This window comes from Thalassophryne amazonica, chromosome 17 (assembly GCF_902500255.1).
Source record: "Thalassophryne amazonica chromosome 17, fThaAma1.1, whole genome shotgun sequence".
Lineage (NCBI taxonomy): Eukaryota > Metazoa > Chordata > Actinopteri > Batrachoidiformes > Batrachoididae > Thalassophryne > Thalassophryne amazonica.
Genome location: NC_047119.1, coordinates 66,593,555 through 66,608,817, shown reverse-complemented (window position 1 = coordinate 66,608,817; position 15,263 = coordinate 66,593,555). Strand labels below are relative to the sequence as shown.

At 39.7% G+C, this 15,263-nt stretch overlaps 1 protein-coding gene across 1 annotated transcript in view; it reads left to right on the top strand.

Annotated features, from left to right (window-relative positions):
* pkn3 (protein kinase N3) overlaps nt 1-15,263 on the top strand; it is a 98,981-nt gene that overhangs the window by 43,692 nt on the left and 40,026 nt on the right. The window contains exons 6-8 of the mRNA XM_034191687.1: nt 471-681; nt 786-956; nt 9,753-9,862. Of these exons, the coding sequence (XP_034047578.1) occupies nt 471-681; nt 786-956; nt 9,753-9,862 (492 nt within the window). The remainder of the gene's footprint in view (nt 1-470; nt 682-785; nt 957-9,752; nt 9,863-15,263) is intronic.

Sequence of the window (15,263 nt, the reverse complement as noted above, 5' to 3'; positions counted from 1 at the left end):
ACAGGAGGCACCTCAGTTCAGTTATGAGCTTCATGGCAATGGCTGTGAATACTTTATGTACATGTGATCTTAGTTGTTTTTTTTTTTTTTTTTTTTTAAATAAATTTGCAAAAATCTCAATCTTTTTCACATTGTCATTATGGGGTATTGTGAGTAGAATTTTGAAGGGAAAAATGAATTTAATCCATTTTGGATATATATATATATATATATATATATATATATATACACTCAGACAACCATCTCTCTGAGTACATCTCTTGTGCATTTGTCTGGACATGAGTGTGATTCATGTGCAGCATGATATCACAACTTGACAGGCAGATTGTGATTGGTGAAACTGTGCGTAGTGCAGCTTTTGACTGAGTCACCAGTTAAACATGATGGAGTGGGACAGAGACAGATTTTTAGCCACAGTTTGCCAGAAGACACAAGCCTAGATTTGATTGGTTTTCTTGCATCTCCCTCAGGCTCAGGCACGGATGCAGGAGTGCTGTCAGAAGGTGGATTTGTTCCGTCTTTCTCTGGAGCAGCGTCTGAGTGAGCTGCCTCAAGATCATCCCCAACATGCTGCCATCAAGCAGGAACTTGTATCAAGATCATCAACTTCCTACGGAACACCACAGAAACAATCCAGCATAGCTTCCTCTGCCTCATTCTTCAAACCTGCCTGTCTAACAGGTTGCTGCCAATGTTCAAATTTTAATTAACTACCCATAAATACATTTTACTGGTGGGGGGGGCATTACTTTGTGTCATTAAATTGTCTTTGTGCCTTCCCTCAGGTCGGTTGGATGTTTGTTTGATGGGTTGTCAAGACCTGCTGGAGTCTGTTCCAGGTCGGAGTTATGTGGCCGGCGTCTCAGCTACACCAGATGGGAAGTCCCTGAAGGTTCGAGCTGCACTGATGGGACGCAGCGTTAATGGCAAAACGGCAAAGACAGAAGACCTGTCCAGTAAGTCAACTGTCCTCCTCTAAACATTTATTTATTCATGTTGTCATTTTTCCTGCTCCATAGACAGTGCACCTATTTCCTTCTGTTACTATGTTTTGGTTTTCAGGTGGTTCTTGAGGAAAGATTTGAGTAAATTTTGAAAGTTGACGTTCCGCTTCAGTTGAAGACTTTATTAATACCGTGGGAGGGAAAGAGTGGATGTTGCACTTCACTTTTCACTGAAGGCACGTTAACCAAGCCCCAGATACTATACATTCCTCTAGATCACATGGAGGGGGTTACCTAGCAACATTTTCCAGTCATAACGCACCCCATCGTTTCACAGTTGGCAGTCTTATCTAAGCCAAGGTTGGCCTTGACCTTCTAAGATGATAAAGTTTACATTCTTGCACAAGCTTTTAGCAATAACATTGTCATTCAAATCCAAGCATAAAACACAATATATTCAAAGAACTTATAATCATACCAAAAAATAAGACACACACTTTACACACCCATTTTTCTCAAATGGGGGAGAGTGGCCTTCTCTTAAATTATTCCCTAATGAGAGCTGTCTTTTGTCGTCTCACATGAAAAACCCTCAGAATTAAACTGTCTTATCGGAATTTAAGAATTAACACAAATATGCAAAAATTCCCATTGTAATAATAATGAAAATTAATAAAACACAAGAACTTGTCCAACACATGCGCTCACTGGCCACTTAACTACACCTCTTCAGTTGCTCATTTACAAGCTCGTAAAGCTTGTGGCTAATCAGCCAATCGTGCCAGAAATTTGATGTATTTCAGCTTTTAGATGTGATCAAGAGGATTTGCTTAACTTCAAACATCAGAACTAAGCAATTTGGCTAAAGTGATTTTTGAACATGGTATGGTTGTTGGTGGCAGACGGTCTTCTTTGAGTATTTCAAAAACTGATGATCTGCTGGAAGGAGTGCAAAGCGTTCAGTGGTGAAAAATATGAAGAGTCTTTGTCATTTTACATATATACATGCGAAATTTGTCCTCTGCATTTAACCCATCCTAATTACAGTTAGATATAATCCAACCACTAGGACCAGTGGGAAGCTGCAGTCCGCCAGCACACGGGGATCAACTCCAGATGTAGAGACGCTCCCTTGGTCAGGGGCAGAGAAAGGAGCAGACCCTAAATAAGCAAGTTTTGTTTGTGGGAGGAAACCGGAGCACCTGGAGGAAACTCACGCAGACACGAGGAGAACATGCACATACTCCACACAAAAAGAGCGGGAAGCGATCCCATGACCTTATTGCTGTGAGGCACCTGTGCTAACCACTAATCCACCGTACCGCTGTTGCTGCCATTGAGAAGTTACAGCACTGCCGCATTCCAAATGTTTGCTGACCTCTTCTCCTCTGATGTGCCGAATGCTCCCAGTGTGTGACGAAGGGAGCTCACTGACCTGCAGTGCAATTCTCAACTCAAAGCCAAGTTCAGAAAGGCAAATGGAAAAGCAGAAATGAGAGAATTACCCCCATCTTTCCCAGAGCTTCCCAGGATATTCAAGAGGACCATGTCTTTTTGGATGCGCATATCTCTGTGAAAAAAAAATTCTCCAGCATATTCTTTAATGAATCAAAGAATAGGTCCAGACTTAGTGATGACAGAGTTAAAGCCATACTGAGGGTTTCAACTGTCACCTCCCTCAGAGCAAATGTGGCTCAGCTGTCTGAGAAAAAGCTCTTTCAGGTGTCTGGCAGGAAGTATTAGACAACAAAACCCAAATATGAGTGTAAAATAGTTCATGTTGAGAAGGAGAGTTGTTTGAATAGTTGAATGTTTTTTTCTTTTTTATGCAATGCCTGAAGTAGCCCCCTTGTAATCACAAATTACCGGCCCTGCTGTAATTTAAGTTTGAAACCCTGGTGTGATGAGGCAGTATGGATTAAAATGTTTGAGGAATATTTATAGCACTCTGATTCTGAGCCATGAAAAATGATGGCAGATCTGAACGCAAAAGGTCATCCAACCTGGCACTATTCTAAACTAGAGCACCGCGCTCGTAGACTGCAAACCTCCGCCAACACAAATTTCGAATTCCACTAAATTTTACCTTGGAAAAATTGTTCAAGGTCAAAGTCTTGTTAGAAGTGGGTTTTTATAAGATAAACTTGATGTGATCAAATGTCGGGAGGGTGCATTTTGTTCATGCACTTGAATCAAAGTGGGGTTTTTTGTGTGTGTGGTGTTAGTTTTTTTTTTTTTTTTTTTTTTTTTTTTTCCCCCCCCCCCACTTATTCAGTTTCTGAATTCTTTTTCAAATAATTTTCACAGAACATTGGTTATCTCTACTATGCATAATTTGTTTGTAGGTTTCTGACCGATACCTGGAAGACAGACAAACTGGCATAAAATTGGAACTGCTATCCAGTTTTGGTGGTGTAGGTAAATCCATAATAGAAAAATGAGTGATTGAGATGCAGTGTAAAATGTAGACCAAATGGGGTTTTCAATATTCAAATGTCCAAAAAATCCACAATCCGGATTAGATCCAGATCAAACTTTGTCAGGTGATAGTGAGTGCATTCTGCACCTCACTTTCAAATATGAGTGATTGGGGCACTTTTGATTAAGATATAATGTTAAATTAGGTTTTCAATGTTAAATTTCAGTGGCCACAAAATCTGTCATCTTGATCAAACTCTGTCAGCCAATAAAGGTACCATTCTACAAAACGCTTTCAAATATGAAAAATCTTTTAACAGTTATGAATTTTTGAAAATTTGTTCAGGGGATTTTTCTTGACTTTTTCCTATGAGCTTGAAAATTGACTCATTTGTTGTCTGTCAGCATATGAATCTTCAAGTAAAATTTCCTAATGATATATGAAAAACTGTGGGCTCCAGGCTGTTCACAAACAAATGGGGGGGGAAACATAACCTCAGCCAGTGAAGTTGGTGGAGGTTATGTAGCTAGTGGGTGAATAATTTATATTGCTCATATGGCTTGCATCTAGACTTAGGCAATATTCAAAGTCCACTGGTATAAATTTGCCCTACAGTACGGATTTTGATAATTAGTTCAGACTTTGTCATCATCGGCTTTTATCAGCGCAGTTCACTGTCTGGAAGAGGTGAAGGCTGGGTGCTGTGCTTTTAGACTCTTCTGCAGTCCATGAGACTTGTATCATGGGAGCAATTTTCAGTGCCTTCTTCACATGCAGACTCCTCCTTACGTGAACAGTGAGGACTCAGAGTGGTGATTGAGAGAGTAACAGTGACAAACTTGAGCTAAAATAAAGCAATGAATTTGAGAAATGATACATTTTGTGATTGTTTCCTGGTGTCTACATTCTAAAACACAGATGCACTGCAGGACAAGCATCTTCCTCCTATCTTTCTGTGTCTGCACAGATGTGTTTAATCAGTGCTCCACAAATTTGGTCCTGCGTGTCATATTTAGCCTGTACTAATTTTGTTTTGGCTTGCCATGGCACTTCACAAGCTCTATGGAAATTAATAATGCACTGTTAAGAGGGGGTGCATGATAGATGGTATAAATTATATAAATTTGGCCTACGGTAGAGATTTGGCCTCCACTGACCAATCGCAGTAATGCTGGCACAGAGACCATGGAGCAGGAGGAGCTGGTTTAAAAAAAAAAAAAAAAAAAAAGTGCGCACTTCAACCTCTATACCAGTTTTTAAGTTCTGTTAATAGGCCTAGTATAATGTAAATTATGATTAATAATTTCTGCAATGTTTCTTTTCATGAAATTTATGGTCCTATATGGTGCGTGTGCGTGCAGAAAGCTACAGCAGTCTCACTTCCTCATTCAGCTCCATCTCTGGGCAGGAGAAACGGAGAAAAAAAAACATGCCTTCCCTTTTATCATTGGTGGAAACACAAGACCTAAGTTAGTCAGGGTTACCAACCCATGTGGGGTGGTCTTTGAGGACTTTTTGGACAAAATGCCACCAAAGGCAGACAAAAGTACTAACACTGCCTCCAGCTGGACAGAAGCAGGAATGAGAAAGTGTAAGGTTATTCCAATGTCCAAAATTACATGTCCAACACATGAGAGGTCTTGTTTTGGAAAGGAATTGTTTTTCTGAGTGGCACAAATATAATTTGTGTGGCATGTTATTGGTTGTACAAAAAATGCCTGAAGCATTTCCTATGCTTTTTGTAAATAGTTCTATATAACGTAGAATGCAATACAGTTACTGTGAAGGGATTTACTTTATACCACAATATCAATTTTAGGTCGTATCGCCCAGCCCTACTGTTAAACAGATTAAAGAGTAGGCTTTAGTTTAGTTTGGACACACTGGTACTGTGTATTTATTTTAAAAATATATGAATGAATAAATTCTAAATAAAAAAAAAAGTTTTTTTTTTTTTTTCTCAGCCTACTCTTTAAATATTAAACACTTATTTTTGGCCCATGCTCCTCCATTGACATTGTGACTTTTCTAAAGGCAAAAAAAAAAAAAAAAAAAAAAATTCAAATTGGGCTCTTCTGTGTTTAATAAAAACAAAACTGAAAAGGATGGATCCATAATAAGACTTCCTCCCCCACAAAAGCACCTGAGTTGCTGGTTTCCACAGCCCAACCCAAAATGTAGTTTTTACAAACACTGAACAGTGTTGGACAGAACACACCTTGATGAACATCAGTTTTCACAGGGAAAAATTCAGTCTCCACTCTGTACACAACTCATAGTATCTGTGTATAGACTGGCTGTAATGTCACGTAGCTTCTTGGGGATCCCACGAATTCTTAGGATGTCCCAGAAAGCAGTCCCATCAACTGTCATACACCTTGCAAATATCAACAGGTTGTGAAGAAACACTGCTAATATTCAGACTACAATGCTGTCGATGGTTGGCTTCTTGGACATGAAGCTGGACTGTTTTTTGTTGAGTAGCTGAAACTGAATTGTATTAAAAATAATCCTTGCAAGCATCTTCCCTGGCACAGAGAACAGAGTGATGCACCTGTAGTTGTTAAAATCATACGATCACCTTTTCACTTCCATTTTTGAGTTTTGCCATATATAGAGAGAGAGAGAGAGAGTGTGTTTGTGTGAGAGAGAGTGAGATATGCTTCAAAATTGAACCATAGTAATTTTAGGCTGTACTGCCCATTCTTACTTGCCTTGTGAAAAAAAAATGAGGTGGGCTTCATAGATAATTGGCAAAGCTTCTGGGGAAAACCTGGTCTTGTTAGGAGAGACGGCATCCATCCCACTTTGGATGGAGCAGCTCTCATTTCTAGAAATCTGGCCAATTTTCTTAAATCCTCCAAACCGTGACTATCCAGGGTTGGGACCAGGAAGCAGAGTTGTAGTCTTACACACCTCTCTGCAGCTTCTCTCCCCCTGCCATCCCCTCATTACCCCATCCCCGTAGAGACGGTGCCTGCTCCCAGACCACCAATAACCAGCAAAAATCTATTTAAGCATAAAAATTCAAAAAGAAAAAATAATATAGCACCTTCAACTGCACCACAGACTAAAACAGTTAAATGTGGTCTATTAAACATTAGGTCTCTCTCTTCTAAGTCCCTGTTAGTAAATGATATAATAATTGATCACCATATTGATTTATTCTGCCTTACAGAAACCTGGTTACAGCAGGATGAATATGTTAGTTTAAATGAGTCAACACCCCCGAGTCACACTAACTGCCAGAACGCTCGTAGCACGGGCCAAGGCGGAGGATTAGCAGCAATCTTCCATTCCAGCTTATTAATTAATCAAAAACCCAGACAGAGCTTTAATTCATTTGAAAGTTTGACTCTTAGTCTTGTCCATCCAAATTGGAAGTCCCAAAAACCAGTTTTATTTGTTGTTATCTATCGTCCTCCTGGTCGTTACTGTGAGTTTCTCTGTGAATTTTCAGACCTTTTGTCTGACTTAGTGCTTAGCTCAGATAAGATAATTATAGTGGGCAATTTTAACATCCACACAGATGCTGAGAATGGCAGCCTCAACACTGCATTTAATCTATTATTAGACTCAATTGGCTTTGCTCAAAATGAAAATGAGTCCACCCACCACTTTCATCATATCTTAGATCTTGTTCTGACTTATGGTATGGAAATTGAAGACTTAACAGTATTCCCTGAAAACTCCCTTCTGTCTGATCATTTCTTAATAACATTTACATTTACTCTGATGGACTACCCAGCAGTGGGGAATAAGTTTCATTACACTAGAAGTCTTTCAGAAAGCGCTGTAACTAGGTTTAAGGATATGATTCCTTCTTTATGTTCTGTAATGCCATATACCAACACAGTGCAGAGTAGCTACCTAAACTCTGTATGTGAGATAGAGTATCTCGTCAATAGTTTTACATCCTCATTGAAGACAACTTTGGATGCTGTAGCTCCTCTGAAAAAGAGAGCTTTAAATCAGAAGTGCCTGACTTCGTGGTATAACTCACAAACTCGCAGCTTAAAGCAGATAACCCGTAAGTTAGAGAGGAAATGGCGTCTCACTAATTTAGAAGATCTTCACTTAGCCTGGAAAAAGTCTGTTGCTCTATAAAAAAGCCCTCTGTAAAGCCAGGACATCTTACTACTCATCACTAATTGAAGAAAATAAGAACAACCCCAGGTTTCTTTTCAGCACTGTAGCCAGGCTGACAACGAGTCAGAGCTCTATTGAGCCGAGTATTCCTTTAACTTTAACTAGTAATGACTTCATGACTTTCTTTGCTAATAAAATTTTAACTATTAGAGAAAAAATTACTCATAACCATCCCAAAGATGTATCGTTATCTTTGGCTGCTTTCAGTGATGCCGGTATTTGGTTAGACTCTTTCTCTCAGATTGTTCTGAGTTATTTTCATTAGTTACTTCATCCAAACCATCAACATGTCTATTAGACCCCATTCCTACCATGCTGCTCAAGGAAGCCCTACCATTATTTAATGCTTCAATCTTAAATATGATCAATCTATCTTTATTAGTTGGCTATGTACCACAGGCTTTTAAGGTGGCAGTAATTAAACCATTACTTAAAAAGCCATCACTTGACCCAGCTATCTTAGCTAATTATAGGCCAATCTCCAACCTTCCTTTTCTCTCAAAAATTCTTGAAAGGGTAGTTGTAAAACAGCTATCTGATCATCTGCAGAGGAATGGTCTATTTGAAGAGTTTCAGTCAGGTTTTAGAATTCATCATAGTACAGAAACAGCATTAGTGAAGGTTACAAATGATCTTCTTATGGCCTCAGACAGTGGACTCATCTCTGTGCTTGTTCTGTTAGACCTCAGTGCTGCTTTTGATACTGTTGACCATAAAATTTTATTACAGATATTAGAGCATGCCTTAGGTATTAAAGGCACTGTGCTGCGGTGGTTTGAATCATATTTATCTAATAGATTACAATTTCTTCATGTAAATGGGGAATCTTCTTCACAGACTAAGGTTAATTATGGAGTTCCACAAGGTTCTGTGCTAGGACCAATTTTATTCACTTTATACATGCTTCCCTTAGGCAGTATTATTAGACGGCATTGCTTAAATTTTCATTGTTACGCAGATGATACCCAGCTTTATCTATCCATGAAGCCAGAGGACACACACCAATTAGCTAAACTGCAGGATTGTTTTACAGACATAAAGACATGGATGACCTCTAATTTCCTGCTTTTAAACTCAGATAAAACTGAAGTTATTGTACTTGGCCCCACAAATCTTAGAAACATGGTGTCTAACCAGATCCTTACTCTGGATGCCATTACCCTGACCTCTAGTAATACTGTGAGAAATCTTGGAGTCATTTTTGATCAGGATATGTCATTCAAAGCGCATATTAAACAAATATGTAGGACTGCTTTTTTGCATTTACGCAATATCTCTAAAATTAGAAAGGTCTTGTCTCAGAATGATGCTGAAAAACTAATTCATGCATTTATTTCCTCTAGGCTGGACTATTGTAATTCATTATTATCAGGTTGTCCTAAAAGTTCCCTGAAAAGCCTTCAGTTAATTCAAAATGCTGCAGCTAGAGTACTAACGGGGACTAGAAGGAGAGAGCATATCTCACCCATATTGGCCTCTCTTCATTGGCTTCCTGTTAATTCTAGAATAGAATTTAAAATTCTTCTTCTTACTTATAAGGTTCTGAATAATCAGGTCCCATCTTATCTTAGGGACCTCATAGTACCATATCACCCCAATAGAGCGCTTCGCTCTCAGACTGCAGGCTTACTTGTAGTTCCTAGGGTTTGTAAGAGTAGAATGGGAGGCAGAGCTTTCAGGCTCCTCTCCTGTGGAACCAGCTCCCAATTCGGATCAGGGAGACAGATACCCTCTCTACTTTTAAGATTAGGCTTAAAACTTTCCTTTTTGCTAAAGCTTATAGTTAGGGCTGGATCAGGTGACCCTGAACCATCCCTTAGTTATGCTGCTATAGACGTAGACTGCTGGGGGGTTCCCATGATGCACTGTTTCTTTCTCTTTTTGCTCTGTATGCACCACTCTGCATTTAATCATTAGTGATCGATCTCTGCTCCCCTCCACAGCATGTCTTTTTCCTGGTTCTCTCCCTCAGCCCCAACCAGTCCCAGCAGAAGACTGCCCCTCCCTGAGCCTGGTTCTGCTGGAGGTTTCTTCCTGTTAAAAGGGAGTTTTTCCTTCCCACTCTCGCCAAGTGCTTGCTCACAGGGGGTCGTTTTGACCGTTGGGGTTTTTCCTTAATTATTGTATGGCCTTGCCTTACAATATAAAGCGCCTTGGGGCAACTGTTTGTTGTGATTTGGCGCTATATAAATAAAATTGATTGATTGATTGATTGTTAATTACTTTGTTTTTTGTTTCAGATGAGATCAGCGCTGTGCTGAAGGTGGACAACAGGATAGTGGGACAAACGCACTGGAGACCACTGGGCAAAGAGTCGTGGGGCCAAAACTTCAGCATCGAGCTGGAACGGGTCAGTGACTTCTACTGCAGCAGCTTAAACTAAAACTGATTACATATTTCAAATGCTCACTCTGCTGACATGACTTTAGGACGATACAGAAACAACACTGCTAATGCATTCCTCTGACTGATAAATATTTTAAGAACAGTTTCCTCATTTCAATGAAGTTCTTGTCTGTGAGTGCACTGGCCTGCAACGAGGACTCTATTTCACCCACTCACTCATCTTCAACCGCTTTCTCCAATTGAGCTTCACTGGAGGGCTGGAGCCTATCCCAGCAGTCATATGGTATGAGGCGGGGTACACTGTATTTCAGTTAAGAAATTTATTTTGCAGTAACAGACAATGACACAGATAAAGAGGACTGTGAAATGTATCCATGACTTTGATTCAGAGAAAATAAAACAGTCAGTGCAGTAGAAATATCTGTAATAAAACATTTGTGGCCTGGTTTACTAAAACTGTGCAGGTGCTGGTTGTGGCCAAGAGGTTAAGTGTGCTTGTTTCTGGTGAGGGAGATTTTCTTTCAACACCACTCTTACCGTTCTGTATTTAATATTGTTGTCACACTATGACTAATTGAATAAACTGAATGAAATATTTTGTCCGGTGGCAAATAACTCTTTGGCCAATCAGAAGTCCAGTCTGAAGCATCTGATAAAAATGGGATATGGAAGCACGAGTATTATAGAAGTAACACGTCGAGGACAAAACTGTAAACAAACGTGCAGCCACTGCGAAAACTGCCTGATGTCCGCTCAGTTTAGAACATGCACAAAACTTCCAGACTTACTTGCCGTACATCACCTGACAAAGGACACATTAATGAATGAATGAGAAAAGAATTCGTACAGAACAAAAGCGATTATCAAAATTTCATATACATTACTCTTGCTGTATGTTTCCTCAGTTCGGCATTGTGTGACAGGTACTTAATGTGGCGTTGCACCAGGAAGGCCATCTGTCATAATACTTGTGCCAAATCAGCATGCGGCTTCACCTCTGTCTTGTGGCAATCCAGAGTGAAACAGGGGAGAAGATGAAGGAACTTACTTTTACAACCCCTGGCAATAATTATGGAATCACCGGCCTTGGAGGATGTTCATTCAGTTGTTTAATTTTGTAGAAAAAAGCAGATCACAGACATGACACAAAACTAAAGTCATTTCAAATGGCAACTTTCTGGCTTTAAGAAACACTATAAGAAATCGGGAAAAAAATTGTGGCAGTCAGTAACGGTTATTTTTTTAGACCAAGCAGAGGGAAAAAAATATGGACTCACTCAATTCTGAGGAATAAATTATGGAATCACCCTGTAAATTTTCATTCCCAAAACTAACACCTGCATCAAATCAGATCTGCTCGTTAGTCTGCATCTAAAAAGGAGTGATCACACCTTGGAGAGCTGTTGCACCAAGTGGACTGACATGAATCATGGATCCAACATGAGAGATGTCAATTGAAACAAAGGAGAGGATTATCAAACTCTTAAAAGAGGGTAAATCATCACGCAATGTTGCAAAAGATGTTGGTTGTTCACAGTCAGCTGTGTCTAAACTCTGGACCAAATACAAACAACATGGGAAGGTTGTTAAAGGCAAACATACTGGTAGACCAAGGAAGACATGAAAGTGTCAAGACAAAAAACTTAAAGCAATATGTTTCAAAAATCGAAAATGCACAACAAAACAAATGAGGAACGAATGGGAGGAAATTGGAGTCAACGTCTGTGACCGAACTGTAAGAAACCGCCTAAAGGAAATGGGATTTACATACAGAAAAGCTAAACGAAAGCCATCATTAACACCTAAACAGAAAAAAACAAGGTTACAATGGGCTAAGGAAAAGCAATAGTGGACTGTGGATGACTGGATGAAAGTCATATTCAGTGATGAATCTGCATTGGGCAAGGTGATGATGCTGGAACTTTTGTTTGGTGCCGTTCCAATGAGATTTATAAAGATGACTGCCTGAAGAGAACATGTAAGTTTCTGCAGTCATTGATGATATGGGGCTGCATGTCAGGTAAAGGCACTGGGGAGATGGCTGTCATTACATCATCAATAAATGCACAAGTTTATGTTGATATTTTGGACACTTTTCGTATCCCATCAATTGAAAGGATGTTTGGGGATGATATCATTTTTCAAGATGATAATGCATCTTGCCATAGAGCAAAAACTGTGAAAACATTCCTTGCAAAAAACACACATAGGGTCAATGTCATGGCTTGCAAATAGTCCGGATCTTAATCCAATTGAAAATCTTTGGAAGTTGAAGAAAATGGTCCATGACAAGGCTCCAACCTGCAAAGCTGATCTGGCAACAGCAATCAGAGAAAGTTGGAGCCAGATTGATGAGTACTGTTTGTCACTCATTAAGTCCATGCCTCAGACTGCAAGCTGTTATAAAAGCCAGAGGTGGTGCAACAAAATACTAGTGATGTGTTGGAGCGTTCTTTTGTTTTTCATGATTCCATAATTTTTTCCTCAGAATTGAGTGATTCCATATTTTTTTCCCTCTGCTTGGTTTAAAAAAGTAACCGTTACTGACTGCCACAATTTTTTTTCCTGATTTCTTATAGTGTTTCTTAAAGCCAGAAAGTTGCCATTTGAAATGACTTTAGTTTTGTGTCATGTCTGTGATCTGCTTTTTTCCCCACAAAATTAAACAACTGAATGAACATCCTCCAAGGCCGGTGATTCCATAATTTTTGCCAGGGGATGTATTTACTACTGTGGATGTGTGTAAAAAAAAAATAAATAAATAAATAAATAATGTGCGCAAACACGGTAGCGCTCAGGTAAATGTACATGCAGATTTACTGACTGTGCAGAGGATAGCTTCTTTCCAGTGCACAAAACGGAGTTTAATGTCCATTTAGCATGTTTACCTTCATGCAATTTCTTTCATGCGTATGCAATTTACGGTGCGTGATATTGTGGGTCATGAACTTCAGATGAGGTTTGCTCATGCAGTGAGATTTATCAAAATCAAAGGGAAATTTATCTGTTTCTGATTGTCAGTACACTTGACAGGCTGCTGTTTCAGCAGCTAAGATGCTGCTGGCTCCTCAGACAGAACAAAAAAAAAAAATCATAATTCATTCATTGTAAATGTCGGCCATATTTAAAAAGTTTAGTTTATGTTGTGCTTGTTTTTGTTAAGAACAAATGTCTCTAATGCGTAACAGGTGGCTCATAGTTTTGCACTTTTCTGTGCTGAACACACATTTTAATGCGACTCCTGATAATTACTGTCATTGCTGTACTTTAAAGTTACTTGCATGTAAAGAAAAGGAAAGTCCAGTTTTGGCGCCGAGGGCTGTTGGTGCTTATCTCCCGATTCTAGTGTCAAGCAGATGAGTCTGCAACTCCTCCCAGCCAGGAAGCCAGTCTGATCCAAGTTACTTCCCCAGCCGAGGCTGGTACAGTGCATCCAGAAATTATTCACAGCGCTTATCTTCTTCCACATTTTATGTTAAAATTATTCCAAATTGGATGAAATTCATTTTTTTCCTCAAAATTCTACACACGATAGCCCTTAATGACAATGTGAAAAGATTTAGAGTTTTACAAATGTATTAAAAATAAAAAAAACCTCAAATCTCATGTACATAAGCATTCACAGCCTTTGCTATGAAGCTCAAAATTGAGCTCAGGTGCATCCTGTTTCTGCAGCTTAATTGGACTCCATCTGGGATAAATTCAGTTGATTGGACAAGATTTGGAAAGGAACATACCTGTCTACATATAAGCACAAACCAAGCATGAAGTCAAAGAAATTGTCTGTAGACCTCATAGGTTTGTCTTGAGGCACAAATCTGGGGAAGGGTACAGAAACATTTCTGTTGCCTTAAAGGTCCCAATGAGCAAGTGACCACCATCATCTGTAAATGGAAGAAGTTTGGATCTACCTGGACTCTTCTTACAGCTGGCCACCTGTCTAAACAGAGCTATCTGGGGCGAAGGGCCTTGGTCAGAGAGGTGACCAACAACCCAATGGTCACTCTGTCAGAGTTCCAGCATTCCTCTGTGGACAGGAGAACCTTCCAGAAGGACAACAATCTCTGCAGCAATCCACCAATCAGGCCTATATGGTAGAGTAGCCAGACGGAAGCCACTCCTTAGTAAAAGGCAAATGGCAGCCTGCTTAGAGTTTGCCAAAAGGTACCTGAAGGACTCTCAGACCATGAGAAACAAAATTCTCTGGTCTGATGAGACAAAGATTGAACTCTTTGGTGTGAATGAACTGGGAGACTATTCAGGAATAACCTGCTGGCACCCATGGGTCAGGCTGCAGAGTTCCCACAAAGTGACAAATAAAAAAGATATTACAGGCACTCTGAATGGCAAACAGCAGACTAAGATGTGATTGCTTTCATCTTCTCTTCCCTTGTCCCTCTCAGATATAGATTGGCCAGAGTGCGCGCTCTTTGCTACTTGATGTTGTTTGCATTATGTAGCAAAACCTACAGCTACAGTGTAAATCTTTGTCTTTCCATTTCTGTCCTTTGTTAAAATGTACATTAAATAAGAAAACTGCAGTGATCCACAGTTTGTCCTGATCTTGTCATTGTGTTGTCCTTGTCTTTTGTCTGTTAATTGTCATTTCTGGGTGATTTGTGGTTATTTTCTCTTTGCGTTTTACTTTAGCCATTTTAGAGTTCTGCTTTAGGTTCTCTGCACTAGTCTTGTGTTTATTTACAGTTTGTTTTAGGTTATACTGACTCCCGGTTGATTGTAGTTTGATGTTTCACTCTGTCTGTTGGTCTGGTTCTGTGTGGTTTTTGGGTGTGGTCCTGTCACCTGGTATATCAATTTCCATCCACAGTATTTGCTCCTGTTATTCAGTCTCTGTGACACTTTCATCTGATGACACCACTGATGTTTTGGACACCAAGTTATCACTAGAAATTAAACCACCCATTTCAACATTCCCTGTGTGGTTGACTGTCAGCATTTTGGGTTACATTTAACACAAATCATAATCACAAACATTTGACTTAAATGTTATGGATTCCGTCACAACATAGACTGTCTGGTCGGATTTGTGTTAATCACCGTATGTTTTGCGGGTCGGGTGCTGCAGATTGAATCCTGATCCCACAAACGCACACAGATCCAGACTGACAGAGTGCAGCATCCACCAGATTCCTTGAATACTGTCGATGGAACAAGAATTTAATGTCTGAAGTGGAGTTAGTGCGTAGCGACGCACACTGCACATATCTTTGAGTTGCTGAATGATTTGCATACCGCTGTATGTGTCGCGTTACCACCCGCTTTTATATGCAGTTATTCTTAGTAAATCATTCCCAAAATGTTCTCCAACCCAAGCTGCAAAATTTTTGAAAATAGATCAGGCTTCACTCACTTTCCAGTCCTGTGGAAAGTGCAGTTGTGTATTT